The 19346-nt window shown below is 27.9% G+C and overlaps 3 protein-coding genes across 6 annotated transcripts; 1 reads left to right on the top strand and 2 right to left on the bottom strand.

Annotated features, from left to right (window-relative positions):
* On the bottom strand, nt 1-5126 carry SCCRO3 (defective in cullin neddylation 1 domain containing SCCRO3). Its single transcript, XM_076540531.1, has 4 exons — nt 4322-5126; nt 3569-3732; nt 3001-3308; nt 1-2855 (listed from the first exon to the last, which is right to left on the bottom strand). Exons 2-4 carry the CDS (start codon nt 3648-3650, stop codon nt 2256-2258), a joined length of 990 nt encoding a protein of 329 aa, XP_076396646.1. The 5' UTR covers nt 3651-3732; nt 4322-5126; the 3' UTR covers nt 1-2255.
* Nucleotides 5127-5230: 104 nt separating this feature from the next.
* Nucleotides 5231-13671, top strand: obe (activating signal cointegrator 1 complex subunit obelus). 2 transcript variants are annotated; one of them, XM_076540527.1, is made up of 12 exons: nt 5231-5250; nt 6239-6392; nt 6477-6568; nt 6628-6776; nt 6899-7147; nt 7221-11411; nt 11478-11969; nt 12038-12228; nt 12301-12469; nt 12659-12916; nt 13076-13424; nt 13492-13671. In XM_076540527.1, exons 2-12 carry the CDS (start codon nt 6265-6267, stop codon nt 13578-13580), a joined length of 6357 nt encoding a protein of 2118 aa, XP_076396642.1. In that variant the 5' UTR covers nt 5231-5250; nt 6239-6264; the 3' UTR covers nt 13581-13671. The 2 variants fall into 2 exon arrangements, with proteins under 2 accessions (XP_076396642.1, XP_003701996.2); XM_003701948.3 differs by lacking the exon at nt 5231-5250 and adding an exon at nt 5525-5786.
* LOC100875627 (protein MEMO1) lies at nt 12246-19302 on the bottom strand. Of its 3 annotated transcripts, none has more exons than XM_012282222.2 (8): nt 18559-19302; nt 17714-17795; nt 17568-17636; nt 17269-17381; nt 17036-17147; nt 16731-16950; nt 15613-15717; nt 12246-12898 (listed from the first exon to the last, which is right to left on the bottom strand). In XM_012282222.2, exons 1-8 carry the CDS (start codon nt 18608-18610, stop codon nt 12866-12868), a joined length of 786 nt encoding a protein of 261 aa, XP_012137612.1. In that variant the 5' UTR covers nt 18611-19302; the 3' UTR covers nt 12246-12865. The 3 variants fall into 3 exon arrangements, with proteins under 3 accessions (XP_012137612.1, XP_003701986.1, XP_076396647.1); XM_003701938.3 differs by lacking the exon at nt 12246-12898 and adding an exon at nt 13996-15534; XM_076540532.1 differs by lacking the exons at nt 12246-12898; nt 15613-15717 and adding an exon at nt 16083-16370.
* Nucleotides 19303-19346: the final 44 nt, after the last annotated feature.

The following is a 19346-nucleotide window of genomic DNA, read 5'->3' as shown; positions in this document are numbered from 1 at the left end:
TATTTTTAATATTGTAATTTTTATTATAAACATACTGTATTAGTTTATAATAAAAAATTGTATCAATCACATACGTATTTATGACTGTAGATTACATGAAATAGTTTACTTATATAAAAGCATTTTCTTAATCTGAAACATGTCTGAATTGTCTCCCGTTATAAAACGTCGGTTCCACTTTAAAAACATTAATATAATGTTCATTTACATAAATATTATAACTGAAATCAAAGTTTTATCATGAAGTTTAATCAATTATAAAAACACTTTTGATCCAAGAAATAATTTGTTATATTTCTCACTATTATAAATTATTACTGTGGAATTTTAATTTTTAATTTTATCATAATAATAAAGTATGCAATAGCATTACATATTATAATACATGTATATATGTATTATTAAAACTGTGCTCAAATTTTGAATCATCAACATAATATATACACCTATAGTATAATAACATTATTGATACTTTACTAATTAGTCAAAAATTAAAGTATCATTGATAGAACTTATTCTTAAGATACGTACATTTGATTACATATGATTGATTGCAATAAAAAATATGAAAACACACATTCATTAATGTTATTAAGCTCTTTAAACGCATTAGCTTACTTCCATTATTTGTATTTTAATTATACAATCAAATCCAATTTATTACAAGTTGTGGAAAATATACAGATTTTATCATAAGTATCTATTGAATTTTAGCATTCAGTTTTTACTTACATTACTCGCTTAATTTTTTGTGTTATTATAATTTTTATTCTTTGACAAGAATACTTTTATATTTCTTCGCCTAATTATACGTTTTTACAAATAAAGTAATATTATATATACTTTGAGACTGATTTTGAATATCTAGTAAAGTGAATATTTTTAATAAAACACATTTCCAATACATAAATATACAGAAAGGTCATTCTTTAATAACCTTGTTCTAATCACAAATTTAAGCCCCCATTTAGTCACAGAAATAAATTAATAATACAAATTTATGTATTGATTTTAAGTTATGCATACTTGTATAATTTTGATACTTACAAACTCTGTAATATTTTTCATGAACACAGAGAAACTTCCTTTTGTGATAAATACTGCAATTATACAAATATAAAAAGAATACTGAATATTAATAGCATTTATATAATTTAATAAACAAATCTAGATCAGATGAAAATTGTATACAAATAACTAATTATATGTTATTTATAATGTAATGAAATGTCAGTGAATGTTCATTGTATTTTATGTTTAATATTATGTTATCATTTATAAGAAGATCCTCTGTGTAAATAACAGTTATGTCTTTAAATTATTGGGTTCCATTTTAAGTGTTGCGTTCTTAAGTATATAGATTAAAGTATACTAAATCATATACATTAAACTTTGTGATATAAACATAATACCAATTGGTCTATAAAATAAAACAAAATGAAGCTTGTAATTGCAGAAATTAAAACAGAAAAATAAATATGTAATGTTTGTTAAAACATTAATGAGTTATACGTTTGTTTAACGATGTATTAATTACCATTAATTTTTATAATTTGTTAGTATTTTCGAAAGACATGGCACTATATACATGTATCTAAACAATCTCGTTACATTTAAAGTGCTGTTTTTCATTACAATTAAGGCTTTGATTACTGACATTAAACAAAAAATAAATAGGAACATAATATAAATAAACCATAAGCCCATTTAACACATTATCATAGACTATGATCGCTATTGACCAAACTTATTTTATAAGAGTGCGTTTACATTAATTTTAAACGAGATTATACCATATATTTTATTCTAATAACAATTTGTCAGGCGCACTTTTTTAAAATTTGTTTTAGAATAAAAGATATTCTATGTTCTTTTTTTACATTTGTTCTTTTTCTTAATGGTATCTTTAAAAAGTGTACGAAATATTCATAATGTATTGAAAGTTACATACACTCATCCATATTGTATCACAAATTTAGATAATAGAAATTCTGTTGTCTAAAATGTTCATTAGATGTGTACAATTCCACATTTATATCTCCCTGAATAAAATCCTTTGGACAGTATTTTTGTTTCAATTATTTAACAACCCTCCTCGACTTGACATTGTACAATGTAAAAATAAAAAAGGAAGAAAACAAAGAAACGAAGAGGAAGAATATTCTTATGGTTTCATTATGACAAATTTAAATATTTCTGTTCGAAGATTAAATATAAGGTAATAATACCTTGCTATAATGAAAACCTTTGTCGAATTAAATCTTATTCATAGAAGCATCCTTCATGATATCATCTTTACTGATGTTTTGGTTCATTTGGTCATTTTCATACTCTACAAAATCATCAAATAAGCTTGGCCATGCTTCTGCATCATCGTAAGCGCCGAGATCATCACCAATGCTTTCAGCAAAATTTAAAAACATATTCCATGTATCTCTAGGTATGCCTCTAACATGATGGCACTCAAGAAATTTAAGCCATCTTGACAAAAGAGGTGGTTCACGTATGGTAAAAACTAACTTCCATAAAACAATTGCCATATCGGCTGGTAATATTCTTTGACCAGAATTAACATCTAAACCAAACTGGAATGTAAATCGATAGAGATCTTTGAATAAATCACTGTTAACAGTTAACTCTTGAACAATTTCTGGTAATTTCATTTGTATAGCATGTATACTATCTACTTTCATTGCTTTCAACCCCGTCACAAATTCTTGACGTGTAAATTGGCACATCTGTTCAGCATTTAATTTCCAAGCAAGAACAAGTACTTTGAATTCATCTGGTGATAGTTGTAAATCATTACAAAATCTCTCTATACCATCAGCTAAAATTACATCTTCGTGTGAATCCTATAAATAAAAAAACAAAAATCTACATTAAGAAATAAATATCTCTAAATATAAATTATACTGTTTAAATAAAATAACATTGTAAGTTTAATACTAAATGTATGATTTATAAGTAAATATAATAAAAAATAAATTCATTTTTCACCTTGTATTGATCAAATAATATATTTAATTTATTTTCTGATGGCTCCCTTTGTTGTTTTGATTCAACAGTTACATTAAAACCAGATGATGTTCCAGATCTACCCAATGGTGGTAATCGTGCATAAAATCCTCGAGATGAACGTAAATTATTTTGTACATTAGGCATAGATCCACAATTATCAGATCCTACATTGTTGAATGCTGATAATGTGGCTAATGATTTTCGGTTGCCATTTATATGTGTTTCAGGCACTAAAGGCCCAGTTTGTTGACAAGTATTTGAACACAAACCTCTAAGTTCCATTGTTTCTACAATAATTATAAGAGATATTGACTATTATAAAAAGCAAATAAATATTAAATATGATTCCATAATTAGTTTTGCATAAAATATGAAAAGATAAAGTACAACTAAAATGTGAAAAATAACAAAAACAATTTGTTTCTCATTGTTGTGAACATTTATTTATACATAACAATACATACACAAACTTATAAATGAAAAGAGTTTAAAAAAAAAAATGATAATGAAGGTTATAATGAATTAGATAAATAATTATAATTATTACCGTCTTTATAATCTGGTGATGTGGACTGATTAGTGGTGACTGGTGGAATAGGCACCTTAAAGCACGAAAAACAGTTTCCCATTGATGCTGTCTATATTTATTATTAAAGACAATTATTCCATGCATCAGAAGTTCAGTCTTACATTGGCAGTCTTGATCAAAAGCTAAACAATAAGAACGATACAATGTAACTAAATACATAGATATCATAAATTTATTCTGTTTTTAATATGCAAATAGTATATTCTTTAAAACTCTATAAAAATACATCGTCTAAGTGTCATTAAATACACTATATATTTAAAAATATCATCAGGTATCACTTTATTTTTTAAATTTGCAATTAAACTTTAATATATTATACTTGTCTCAAAAATGTTTTTTACATAAGCTGTTATTACATTTTATTACTATATAATTTTATGGCAAAACCTGGTGAAATTCAAATTAAAAATACATTATTGTCCAAGTGTTAAAAGCTGTAAGTAATAAATTTGAATAAAAAATAGCTTGTGTTAACTTATAAACATCTTAAATTTTATGTATATTCAATTAGTAGCTTTGCTACGAATAATTATTGATAAAAGTATTTAAGTATTTATAACTCAAACAAAGATATTTTTAACAAATATTAGAAATAAAAAATAGTAATAAAATAATATTATAAACAAGTATTTGAAAATGCAATATTTGGCTTCAATATAAAGGGAATATCCAATACATAAAAATAAATGAATTAAATATATTTTTTACCTTATTATTAAGGCGGATTTTCGGTCTACTTGGGTCAGGATAACCCCAGTAAAGACCCACCGCAAAATATCTTGCTTTATCCTCATTCATAAATTGTTACAAGATATTTATATTCTATATTGTGGCAGTAAAAATTGACAAAATACTACGATCCCAGGTTTTCTGAACATTTACATGACTTCCAATTCGAATTTGTATTTGATTAAACACTACTGTCATTTGTGGCGACGTAACCTTACCAAATGATGCACTAATAGTATCATTCCATACACGAAACATTCATTCGTTATAACTTATCCTGTATAATATACTGTTAAAACTTTTACACGAAAACACAGTAACAAAGATATATTCTTCGTTTTTCAGTATATAACAGAAAAAGTCCCTTTACAATGTAGTAGCAACGAAATCTTTTTCGTAAATACAGTATTGATACTATATAAAAATAATAATCACTAGCAACAATACAACATATACATATGCTGTTCTGAGAGATGTGCCGGAACACGAGTTTTCACTTATTCTGCGCATGTTGCTGTCGATTGGTTTTAATATTCTTTATAAGTAAGGGTACTGCGCATGCGCAGTTGCGATATTCGTGACTCTGAGCCACATATCTGGTGGTCATTTATTTGGTACACTCTTTTACATTATCGCTTCTTTTCGTATTTCGAATATTTTTTGTTCGCTGTATATATACCCACAAAGTGAGAAGCAAGCAATAGATCGGCACCACACTGGTGGTAATAAACCCTTTGAACTCAGTCGAGATGCGCAAAGGAAATGCATTTTCCCGCGATGAGAATCACTGAACTCTAAACCCCAGTTCTCGTCATACGACGAATTTTCTTCCTTCTATGCATGCCAACCCTGATTGCTTCAAGCATGCTTTTTAGCCGAAACGAGTACGCATGTGCCATTAATTCTGAGTATGTATACTCGGTGTTCTGAATTCATAAATTGTCAAAATTTCCAGGTTCCCAAATTGTTAAATATATAAATCCTCAAATAAATTTTAAATTCTTAAGCGCTCTAAATTATTGAATTCTCAACTTCTTAAATTTTTAAATATGACTTCAAACTTTGACACAAGTATGTGTATGCTCCGGATCATGCTTGATATAAAATGTACAAAATAAAAGGTCACCGAATATATATGATCCTATAAAATTTAAACGCACATGCGTGTTGCTCTTAGTTACGAAGCGAACTTTTGAACCAATCCGAACTAATATGCGCAGAATGAGTAAAAGTTCCTCTTTTGTGGACAGACTAATACACGTAGATTTTTAAATTCACATTATCTTTTTATTATATATATACATAGAATTCTGGTTAGTTTTGCCAAATATGTTGCCAAGTTGATTCGATTGTTTAACGTCATATATGCACACGTTGTATGTATGCGATATAGCATTCTAAAGCAGAGTGCAGGTGACAAGTGTGAAACGTGATGCAATATATGGTAACAATGAATTTTATTAAAAATTCATATTGAACGTAATATTCATACGATTTTTGGTGCCCTGAAATAAAATTTAGCTTTTTAATTTTGACCATTATAGGTTTATACATTAAATGTACTTTCTTCGTTACGAAAATTAAACATATCTATTTGTATTTATATTTTGAAACTGAAAATACAAAAGCCGAATGATTTTCTAGTTGTCATTTATTTTTCTTTTTGTATAAATATGAAACTTCGTATTAGATGTTGTTATAATAGAATGATGTGATACATCAGAAAGTTACAGTTACAGTAGTACAAATATCTAACAAGTTATATTTTAAAATTAATATGATTTAACATGTAAAGAAAATATATTCATATAAGTAACTTTAAACTTTTCGAATAATTAGAATGAATCTTTTATTTTAAATATCAAATTATTTTTTCTAAATAAATATATATTCTAGATAAGGCGCACAAACTTACTTCAAAAATGCCAGAGTTACCACGTATTACAAGATCATTGCGAATGTTTACAAATCTTGGTCGTATTAAAAGTACAATTGAATTAAAACCAAATGATTTATTTAAAAAGCAAAAGGAACAAATTAAATTACAGAGGTATTATTTTATTTAATATTTTGTAACTTACTTGTATAATTAATTTATTTTTGTTATTACTTAATGATTTTTTTTTAAATACAGTGAATTTACCTGGAATGATTTATATCAAACTGTATCCAAAGATGTCCAATCTTATCTTAATGAATTACGTAAAATTATTGAACAGTCGTTTGGTATGTATTAACTTACAATGACAAAATATAAATATATTATTTATTTTTTATTATTTTAGAGGAGTGTCCTCTTGAGCTGATCAATGAATTTATAATGTTTGCTTTAAGTTTATTGATTGATGAAAATCTATTATCTAAAACAAAGTTTGAACTCTTGAAAGAAAAAAATGCAAATTTAACATATGGAGATGCTAATGCCATAATGAAGGTATATATAACAATTTAATTTATACTGAGTTAATCTATAAAAATTTATGAACTATCCTTTGTTAAAGTAAAGTGTCATTTATTTAGGTTCAAAAGTTGCAAATTTTAACATTTCTTTTACAGATAATTATCAAAATTCGTGAACAAATAAATGAAAGTACTTTAATGCTTTTAAAAGGCGAAAAGGAAAATGTTAATAACATTGAAATATCGGGAACCGATTTATTTGGTAAAAAATTTGTATGTAAGTCTCCAAGGGTACTATGGCCAGACACCGCAAAGCTCCATAATATGTCTTCAAAAAATATAATTCAAGGCACTGACTTTACAATGAAATATGAAAATGAAATTTCAAACCCACTCAAAATGAAAGTTTGTATTAAATTTATCTAGTTTTATTTTTACTTTTAAAATTATTTTAATCATAATTGTTATTTTGTTTCAGTTTGATAAAGCAGTATACAAACAAAAATTGAATTCATGTTACCTGAGGTATTTTTCAGATATGACTTTTGACCAATTTGAAACAGTTATACTTAATAAATTAAAGAATTCTAAAAACTTGCAACATGAGTTATTTGAATTTTTAGGCATTGAACATATAGAACTTATACAATATATTATACAAAATCAAAACAGTATTAAAGCTTTAAATACTGGTTTAAAAATAAAGAATCAATCTAATGCAGATAGCCCGGTAATTGGTTGTCAAGTAATTGTACAATCTGAAAAAGAAAAAGTATTAAAAAAACAAATACAAAAAGAGACTAAAAGAATTATTAAGATATCAAATAAGCGTGATGGAAAAGGTAATTTAGAAGGAAACGGCTTAGAGTCACGTGACTTGCATTTAAAACAAAGAGAAGCATTGATAGAAATGCACATGCCTATATTGAAAAAAGATATTGCTCCAGATAAACCTAATTTTCCAAATGTATTTGACTCCAATGTATCTAGTGGAAATCCTTGTTCTATATCAGGACAAAGAATAACGTTACCACAAACTGTTCAGAGAAAAGATACACAACAGTATGAGGAATTTCATATACCTATTCCAGAAGCACAACCAATTGACGTTGACTATGATCCTGTTATGATATCTACGTTAGATGATATTGGGCAAATGGCTTTTAATGGTATAAAATCATTAAATCGAGTACAAAGTATAGTATTTAATGCAGCATATCATACCAATGAGAATTTATTAATTTGTGCACCAACTGGAGCTGGAAAGACAAATGTTGCTATGTTAACTGTTGTACATCAATTAAAACAACATATTGAACATGGCCAATTAATGAAAGATCAGTTCAAAATAATTTATGTGACACCTATGAAAGCTTTAGCAGCAGAAATGACTGCAAATTTCGGCAATAGATTAAAATCCCTTGGTATAGCAGTTCGTGAATTAACCGGAGATATGCAATTAACTAAATCAGAAATTCAACAAACACAAATGATTGTTACTACGCCAGAAAAATGGGACGTTCTTACTAGGAAAGGCACCGGAGATATTTCTCTCACCAGTATCGTAAAATTACTAATTATCGATGAAGTACATTTATTACATGGAGACAGAGGGCCTGTCGTAGAAGCATTGGTGGCTCGAACTTTAAGACAAGTAGAATCTTCACAAAATATGATCAGAATTGTTGGTCTTTCAGCAACTTTACCAAATTATGACGACGTTGCAAGATTTTTAAGAGTGAATCCTTTTGTGGGACTTTTTTATTTCGATCATCGATTCCGACCGGTGCCACTTAGTCAAACATTTATCGGTGTAAAAGGAGCTTCACCATTACAACAAACAAATCAAATGGATCGTATATGTTACGATAAAGTTATAGACATGGTGCGTAAAGGACATCAAGTAATGGTATTCGTACACGCACGCAATGCTACTGTTAAAGTGGCAAATGTATTAAAAGATTTAGCGCAGCAAAACAAAACACTCAATTTGTTTATACCTGAGGGCCATGCAAAATTTGTGAACAAACCTTTTGCTAAATCGCGTAATAAACATTTAACTGAACTGTTTAACAATGGATTATCTATACACCATGCTGGTTTATTACGTTCAGAAAGAAACTTAGTTGAAAAATATTTTTCAGAAGGATTAATTAAAGTATTGGTATGTACATCAACGTTAGCATGGGGTGTGAATTTACCTGCACATGCAGTTATTATAAGAGGAACAGAAATATATGATTCGAAGCACGGATCATTCATTGATTTAGATATATTGGATGTTTTACAAATTTTTGGTCGAGCCGGTAGACCACAATTCGATACATCTGGACATGCTATTATTATTACTACTCACAATAAGTTGTATCATTACTTATCACTATTAACCAATCAAATTCCTATTGAAAGTAATTTTATTAGGTATTTAGCTGATAATCTGAATGCTGAAATAGCATTAGGTACAATATCAAATGTAGAGGAAGCTATAAAATGGTTAAGTTATACTTATTTATTTGTTCGCATGAAACTAAATTATAAAGTGTACGGAATTGCTCATACATCAGAAGATCCAAATTTGGAAAGAAAACGAAAAGAATTGATTGATGAAGCAGCTAAAGCATTAGATAAAGCTAAAATGATTCGATATAATATAAGTACTGGAGATCTTAGTGCAACAGAACTAGGACGCATTGCAAGTCACTTTTATCTTAAATATGATACTGTTGAAATTTTTAATGAGTTAATGAAACCGATCATGAACGAAGCAGAAATACTTGCAATGATATCTCATGCTCAGGAATTTGAACAATTAAAAGTTCGAGAGGATGAAATTCAGGAACTAGAAGATTTAAAGTTAAAATATTGTGAACTTATAGTTTATTGTAATGCTGACAACATGCAGGTATATGATAAAATAAATATTTTATTGCAAACATGGTTATCACATGGTCTGGTTAATTCATTTTCATTAATATCAGACCAAGCATATATTATACAAAATGCAGTACGAATATGCAGAGCATTATTTAAAATTATGATAGAAAAGAATAGTGCAATAATGGCTGGACGATTATTAGATATGGCAAAAATGTTTGAAGTGCAACAGTGGAATTTTATGACTCCACTATGTCAATTCTCTTGTTTACCTTCAGAAATCATTGATAAAATAAATACTTTTGAGTTAACACTTGAGAGATTGAATGATATGAATGTCAAAGAAATTGCAGATATTTTGCATAACCATAAAGTAGCAGCATTAGTAAAAAAATGTTGTGAAGAGTTACCTGCATTAGAAATGGAAGCAACTGTACAACCCATTACTCGTACTGTTTTAAGAATACGTTTGCAAATAAATCCACAATTTCGTTGGAATGACAAAATTCATGGTAAAACTTCAGAATCCTTTTGGATATGGATAGAAGATCCGGATAATGATTTTATTTATCATCATGAATATTTCATTATGACGAGAAAAATGGTTTACAATAATCTTACGCAAGAACTTGTAATGACTATACCATTGCATGAACCATTACCTAGTCAATACATAGTAAGAGCAACAAGTGATCATTGGTTAAATTGTGCAAACATGATACCTTTAACATTTCATGATCTAATTTTACCTGAAATATACCCGCCATATACTGATTTGTTACAATTACAACCATTGCCAGTAAAAGCATTAAAAGAAATATCGTTTGAGCAACTTTATAAATTTTCCCACTTCAATCCAATACAAACACAAATTTTTCACTGTTTGTATCATACAGATAACAACGTGCTTTTAGGAGCTCCAACTGGTTCAGGAAAAACAATTGCTGCAGAAATTGCTATGTTAAGAGTATTCAAACAATATCCCACACAGAAGGCCGTTTATATTGCACCGTTGAAAGCTTTAGTTAGGGAACGAATAAAAGACTGGAAAGTTAGATTGGAGGGAAAGTTGGGCAAAAAAGTAGTAGAATTAACTGGAGATGTAACACCAGACATTAAAGTTATTTCGAGTGCAAATGTTATTGTGACCACACCAGAAAAGTGGGATGGTATTAGTAGAAGTTGGCAAACAAGAACTTACGTAAAGAATGTTGCACTTATAATTATAGATGAAATTCATCTACTAGGAGAAGACCGTGGTCCGGTATTGGAAGTTATTATTTCACGAATAAATTTTATTTCATCCCACACTTTGAAGCCTGTGAGAATTGTTGGACTCTCGACAGCATTAGCCAATGCAGTAGATCTTGCAAATTGGCTTGGTATTAAAGAAATGGGTTTATACAATTTTCGTCCATCTGTACGGCCTGTACCATTGGAAATTCATATTAATGGATTCCCTGGAAAACATTATTGTCCCCGAATGGCAACGATGAACAGACCAACTTTCCAAGCAATCAGGCAACATGCACCTACCAGTCCATCTCTGGTGTTTGTGTCATCACGTAGACAAACAAGATTAACTGCATTAAATTTAATTGCATACCTTGCAGCAGAAGATAACCCTAAACAATGGTTACATATGCCTGATGAAGAGATGGACAGCATCTTAGATCAGATAAAGGATTCAAATTTAAAACTTACACTTGCTTTTGGAATTGGACTTCATCATGCTGGACTTCAAGATAAAGATAGAAAAACTGTTGAAGAATTATTTGTTAATAATAGAATTCAGGTATGTATTGAAAATCATTAATAATAATTTCATTTGTTCAAATAATCTTTATACAATTACTTGTAGGTATTAATTACTACAGCTACTTTAGCATGGGGTGTAAATTTCCCTGCACATTTGGTAGTAATAAAAGGAACGGAATATTATGATGGTAAAACGAAACGTTATGTAGATATGCCAATTACAGATGTACTACAAATGATGGGCCGTGCAGGCAGACCTCAGTTTGATAATTCTGGGGTGGCAGTAGTATTGGTTCACAATTTAAAGAAAAGTTTTTATAAAAACTTTCTGCATGAGCCATTCCCAGTAGAATCAAGTTTATTAGCAGTTTTACCAGATCATATAAATGCTGAAATTGTCGCTGGTACAATTAAAAATAAACAAGAACTGTTAGATTATTTTACATGGACATATTTCTTTAGGAGGTTATTGAAAAATCCTCAATATTATAAACTAAATGATTTAAACCCCAATACAATTAATCAATATTTATCTTCTTTGGTAAATAGTACACTAAAAGTATTAATGGATTCACAGTGTACTGACTTTGATGAGGTGTGTAAAATTAAGTTGCTAATTTTTTTAATAGATATTGAATTAATTCATTTTGATATTACTTTTAGGAAAATCAAATGTTAGTTCCTCTCCCAATGGGTAAAATAGCATCATTTTATTACTTATCATACCAAACTATGCTTATGTTTGAACAATCACTGCAAGAATCCGTTTCCTTAGAGCAGTGTCTACACATTTTAAGTGACTCTTATGAGTATAATGAATTACCAGTCAGACATAATGAAGAGTTATTAAATGAGTAAGTTTTGCGTGTACTTATATTTTAAAATCGTTCTTTATTTTAATTGATGAACTAATTATTTTTAAACAGAGAATTAAGTAAAATGTGTCGCTATTCAGTAAATAACTATACGTACGATTCTCCCTATACCAAAGCATTTCTATTACTGCAAGCACATTTCTCACGGCTACCTTTACCTTGTGCAGACTATATTACAGATCTGAAATCAGTACTAGATCAAGCAATCAGAATCATACAGGTATGGTTTTATAATTGAAATACACAGTCACTCACATATTTGTTCACATACTTCAAATTTTTAAGAGTCATAATATAATTTTTTTCTCTCATGCGAACAAATGTATGGATCACTGTATGTTTTTATATGCACTTGTGTATAATTCAAATTTAATAGTACATTGTGAATTTAATATGTACGTGATTTCAGGCAATGATAGATACTGTTGCAGACCGTGGGTGGTTAGCGAGTACGCTTACAATAATACAGTTACTTCAAATGATTATTCAAGCCAGATGGATTGACGAACCGGCAATAACTACATTACCACACATAAATTCGGAACATTTACAACTGTTCTCAAAATTATCACCAGTTCTTCCAATGTTGTGTGATACTACGTACAATAATTTTAATTTACTTGTGCAAGCGCTTCGTGAAGATTTCCAACTAGAAGAGATATATCAGGTAAGTACATGGATTTTGGCATCATAGATTACTTTCATGTTTTGTTATGAACATATATGTATAATATTTTATATGTTGATAATAAAGTTTTTAAATATATTCTATAATAAGTCAATAAATATAAAGATTAAATGATGTAATGATAATTAATGTTTACAGATACATCAAGCAATAAGAGAAATGCCAATACTCTGCATTGATTTAAGTTTAGCAGGTTATGAGTTCGCTGATGTTAAACCAAAGTCTATTCCATTACAATCTAATACTTTTAATTGTATAAACGTTCATAAAGATCAAGATTATATATTACACGTTGGAATGAAAAGAAAAAACAAATCCAATAATTTAAAAGCACACTGCCCGATGTTTCAGAAAGGAAAGGACGAAGGTTGGTTTATAGTTTTAGGTAGTACTTATGATAAAGAATTATTGGCTCTGAAACGAATATGTGGAATAAACACAGAACGAAGATGTCATCAATTACAATTTACAGCGCCATCAGAATTAGGTAATTTTACTTTATTTTATTATTATAAAATTGCTTTCATTTTTAATAAATAACTTACTTTTTTAAGGAAAAACATTATTGACATTCTACTTAATGTCCGATTGCTACATAGGATTAGATCAACAGTATGATATACAAATTAATATAGTACCCTAATATAACTAAATAAAGACTGATAATATATGTGCAGGAAAAATGTATTTCCTTTAAAACAATAAACACATATAAAATATTTTAATATTAATAATATTTCGTTAATATTTACAAAATTATTTTCATAACTAGATATATCCTTACTTAATGTAACGTTTAAATGTTTATTTTTTGAAAGTACATATAAATCTATATACATCTGTATATATTTTTGTTATTTATTATACGGTTATGAATATAATGTTAATAAAAGCATATTTAATTATTTTGTATCTTTCATATAAATATAAATATTATTTATTAACTTTGTATACAAAAATAGAAAATTGTTGAAGCGTGAATTTTATAATTTTCTGTAACTCACGAACAAAAACATAAAAATGTTAAAAAGAATAAATAGATAATATATGACACATAATAATTGTTAGTTAATTTTATTACAAAATGAGTTTTATAGATTACACATTCATAAATCACAATACAAAAATGCTCTATCGTAACACTTAATACCTTATTAAGAGTAAAAGAATATCAGTAATAACTTGAAGTATTTTATACACATCTTTCCATGCCGATCCTTCACACTTATGTTACGGCATTGTAACAATATAATTTTTGTATTTTTAATTTCTTATGCTAATTGTAAATAACAAGATGTAGGCTAGGAAGGATATGAGATCATTTCATTGCTTTGTTTTAAATAGGACATGATTAAGATGTACACTCTTATTTCTGTAATGGTATTTCATTTAATATTGTTTGATGCAGATTGTTCACACTAATGACACAAAAGAAATAAATTTCAATCCTAAATTTTTAGTTTCATTAAGTCTATACATATCCCTGAGAGAAACAATGCAATCTGTGTCAAAATATTTTCTTATTATTATTGTCCTAGTAATGGGAAGTAAATATTAGTTATTAATAACTAAAAATTAAAACATTTAGAGTTCATTGTAGTTATAGTTCAAGTTTAATTTCATTATAATTCCCTGACAGTATAATAAAAGTAATAAAATACAATGTAAACGGTTACATTGATGATCGAAATTATCCCTAATTGTTGCAAACAAATGATTGTAATAATTTGTTATCTGTCACTTTATTTATTATTTACTAATGAACTTCGGCAAATAATAGATAAACTTTCTTTTTAACGTACCCCACGATTTTTGACCCGATTGAATTATATATTAAAGCCTTAAACTATAAGTATCTTGGGATTTTAATATTTTATCAACAAAATATTGTTACCCTTCTTATTGTTTCGCCAATTTATCTTATTACAATATTAAATTAATAATATCGACGTAAAATATTTTCCTAGTTCTCACAATTTTTAAAATTGTAGTAAAGTTATTTGGACAGTTATTAATTTATGAAAAATTCCTTTTCCGTCAATAGATGAACTTTCTGCACACGTAAAAAGTATTCAATATTTATGAAATGCACTATATGGTACTTCTGGAACTGCAATACTAAACACCAAAGCAAAGAAACATTTAAGCTCCTTCCATAATGAAAATCTGGAAGTACTGATTTCTTATAAGTAATATACCGAAATATTTTTAAATAAAACAATTTGATAATAATATGTTTCTATTTGTCACATTCATTATAAATATCGATACCTCTTCCAAATAATTAAGAAAAAAATTTCATGCAATATAATAAATTGCAACTTAATTTAAGTGTTATTAGTTTCCATAAATATGAAACAAAATCTGGAAAGATCTTAATATATTTTTCGTATTTTAAGATCTTTTTCTTACTGTAAATTCTTTGAATGATAATAGTAACATTAAAATTCCATATTTTATCACTCAACAACCAAGGAAGCACTGGCATAACTAACAGAGCTATCACTCATGTTATTGCACTGATTGCTTTGAGCATATTTAAGAAACTTTAAGTTCATTCTTTGACCATTAGTGTTCCCTTTTAAGTTATGAATTATCTGTTAAAATATGAATCATGATTTAAAAACCATATTATTAACTAATATTAAACATGTATTTGATAAATAAAATGTTACCTGCAATAAAACACTGATAGGATGTCGACCACATATTGTATTGCCATACTTTTTAAGATAATCCGTAAACATAGCAGGATTTAAGGTTTCTATGATGTCCATACCCTATGTTTATGAATAAAATTTACATAAATTTATAAAACATTTTGAAAAATGATATATAATTATATACAGAACACTTAAGTTTTACTATAATATTGTTGTACACCCTGTACATAGTATGTCCAGTTTGTGTGTACATATACTAGTATGTATTTAATTATTAAAAATATAAAAATAATTCCACAAAGTTGATTGGCTCAATGGAAAAAAAGAATATCCAATTTTTGATAGTTATTATTTATACAGGTACATCAGAGGTTTGTTTTCTTTTATAAATTTTTAATAAATAACAAGCGACTGCTAAAATTGAGATTTGTCATAAAAGTTAACATGCCTTCAATCGACAATTTCACCTTTCATTAGCTGAATTTGGTCACTTAATCGAGTTTCTTAGCCTATCTATATGCCGGCCTGATTGCAATCTAAACCAGGCCTGTCCAAAGTTGTCTTACAATAGACAAACACTGTCCCCATTATTGTCCCTTCTTATCATGGTACTGTGACAAAACCTCGCTACGAAAACTTTAGCCTGTCATGATCGTCTCCTTAGCGTCGCGCGGTTTTCTTGATGATGAAGGCGTGCTGCGCGAAAATACGGTTGGAAGGGGAAGCTGGCGCGTGTAGGGCCCCTACGCTGGACAGACCTGGTCTAAACCCTGTAAGCGTGTAACAACAGCGTTTTGTAGCAATTTAATATAAGCTTAATTTATGTAGAAATAATTTACTATCAAACAATAATTGTGAGGCTAATATTTTCGAACATAATGATTAAAAAAAATTAGATATTCTTATTACGTTTTCTCCACGGGATGGACAAATTTTTATACGTAATATTTTTTTATATTTTTAATAGTTAAAGAATGAACAATGCACATACCCTTAAACTAGACATACTGTGTGAATGGTATACAAATTTTTTGATAATCAGGAATAAATATGTTACTTATTTCAGAAGAAATTACTTATTTCATAAGCAAGATGTTTAATAATAAACAGTGTTGTTTAAGTACACATACCATTTTATCAAGATTCTGAATTGATCTATGAATTGGACCACAAGATCTATCATAATATGTATAACGAAAACGTTGTCCCCAATGACAGAAATCTGAAGAAATAACAAACAATGTTTGTGGGTCAGCCATGTATGGTGCTAATAATCTTCCATAAAATGCTTCTCTTTCTGGACTCAATGAACCCACCAATATAGGAATTATAGTAAAAGAATCTTTAAACCTATATTAACATAAAAAAGATGTTTGAAATTTTGTAATAAGTAAATATTCAGACAGGATTATTATCCAAATAGTAATTAACACACCCTTCCATAACTTTTGCAATAAATGGTAATTGCATTTCAATGCTATGTTCTTCTTCATCTGTGTTTAAATCCATCCATTCAAAATGCCCACTTTCTTCAAGTTCTCTGCATACTATTACATAAACAGAAATCTATATTTTAACTAATCTTAGATAGCATTCTGTATCTATATTTTATTTATTATGTTTTGAATAATAAAAAAACTTTATTTAAATTTATTATATACTTTGTACCTTGCTGATCAACATGTAGATCATACAGTGGGGTTTGATAAATTGAAGCAGAAGAAAGAGCACAGCCTGCTAATCTCACATGATGCGAAGGACCAAGAATAAAAATTCTGCGCCTATATAATGATAATATACATGTATAATTTTATGGCTCAAAAATAAAAATTTAGCTACCTAAAATTGCTTCACTTTTACATACAATTATTTAGATATAAAATTACATCATTTAAAGATTATCAATATACTGAATAATAATTTAGTTTAAAATTCATAAATTTGGAACCATTATTTTAAAAACTTACACAACTACAGGACTAATCTGACGGTATGCAAAACCAGCACATGCTCCACAATAGCTGTAACCCGCATGTCTGCGAAATTTTGTTTGTATTTCAATAAAGATTTGTTAACCTAATCAAAATTATTTTAATCTACTATAATTACTGACGGAGAAATAATTGCCCTAGCAGGTCCATGTGATAAGTCTGCTGCACCCAACCAACCTTCTAATTGTTTATTTAACTCCAAACCTGTATAAAACAATATATAATATTAATAACTACTAAAATATTTATTTTTTCTTTAGTTCTATTTTGAATTGTGTGTTCTAATTCTGCATCATTACTCCTCTCATATAGTTGTATAAATCCAAACATAATGTTATTGCTCTGACTTATATTTTGAAGCAAGTACCAAGCCCAAAATTATCTTAACCCATGCAATGGATTTAATATCGTATTATGATCACGGTACATATAAATTCCATAAAGATGTAATTTAAAATTTGAGAAAAACATACTTACAATTTAAAATAATACCAATAATAGTAAAAACCTTCATATATACATATTTAAAACACAATGAATAAAAAATATGTACAATTTACTCTTCTAATAATTTATAAAAATGTTTAAAATCTCTGGTTTCTATTAACTTTTATGTGCTTGAAATAATAAAAATAGAAAAACTTTGAGTACATAATAAATTGAAATATGTATTGCCTTACAAAATGAATAAAATAATAATATGTAACATTAGGAACAATTAGAATTAATTGTTATCATAAACATATGAAAGTTGATTAACCATTGTGTTATAAAAACATTGAATACATATGTTTCATTTGTCACATTATTTATGGTTATTATCATAAGTAAATATCATTGAATACGTAATTATGATATGTATGTAGTCAAAAAAAGTGATAACCATTAATGAACAACGATAAAAAAGTTATAATAAATGTCATTAAAATATTAAACGAATTAAAAATATATTTTAAATATTACTTACCAGAACCTGCGTACCAACTACCAGCATGAGTTGCTCTTCTAATTAATGCCATTTTTTACTGAATTGCAATAATCTTTGTTTGTTCTTTCTACTTCCGATAGCAAACAACTTTTAACTTACTGATAAGTTCATAAATGATCGGTCTAAATTGTTAAAATTTAATTCTACTCAAGTACAAAATATTTATAAAACTCTATCACAAAACTTTTACTAAACCACGAACCATGTGCTCCTATATAGAACAAGTTAACTATGTCAAGCGAAATATCTACAGGATTGCTAAAATTAGACGGAATATATTTTTAATATATTTTTAAAAAGCGTTTATATATCTATTTAATCCAGAATAATAGTAAAAATGTTCAATATTTATATAAATAATATCACTTGCAACATTTCGGAAATTTAGCGAAAACTTGTGGCACCTCTAATTAAAAATGAAAAATTTGATTCAACGTAAAAGTAATTTTATCTGTAAACAAACAAAAATATAATAATAATATTTCTAAAATTTTTAGACCTTAGGAGTTCCAATTTTGAAACGTTGGCAGTTCAGATTTTTGCAATTTTGTGACCTTGGAACCTTGCGATTTTCAGGCTTCAAGATTCGTGAAGTCAGAGAACTTTTGGATTTTAGGATTTTGGAATTTTGAAAGTTTGAAATCATTAGATTTTAACATATATCAAATCAGAACACTTGGTTTGCTGAAAACAGGTCCATTTTCGCTCCAGAATAATGCTCAGTTTTCACCGTAACAATAAATTCAATCGCGGAGCCTTTCCGATCA

This window comes from Megachile rotundata, chromosome 15 (genome assembly GCF_050947335.1).
Source record: "Megachile rotundata isolate GNS110a chromosome 15, iyMegRotu1, whole genome shotgun sequence".
Classification (NCBI taxonomy): Eukaryota; Metazoa; Arthropoda; class Insecta; order Hymenoptera; family Megachilidae; genus Megachile; species Megachile rotundata.
The sequence above is the reverse complement of the archived record's forward strand: the minus strand, read 5'-3'. Positions and strand labels throughout refer to the sequence as shown.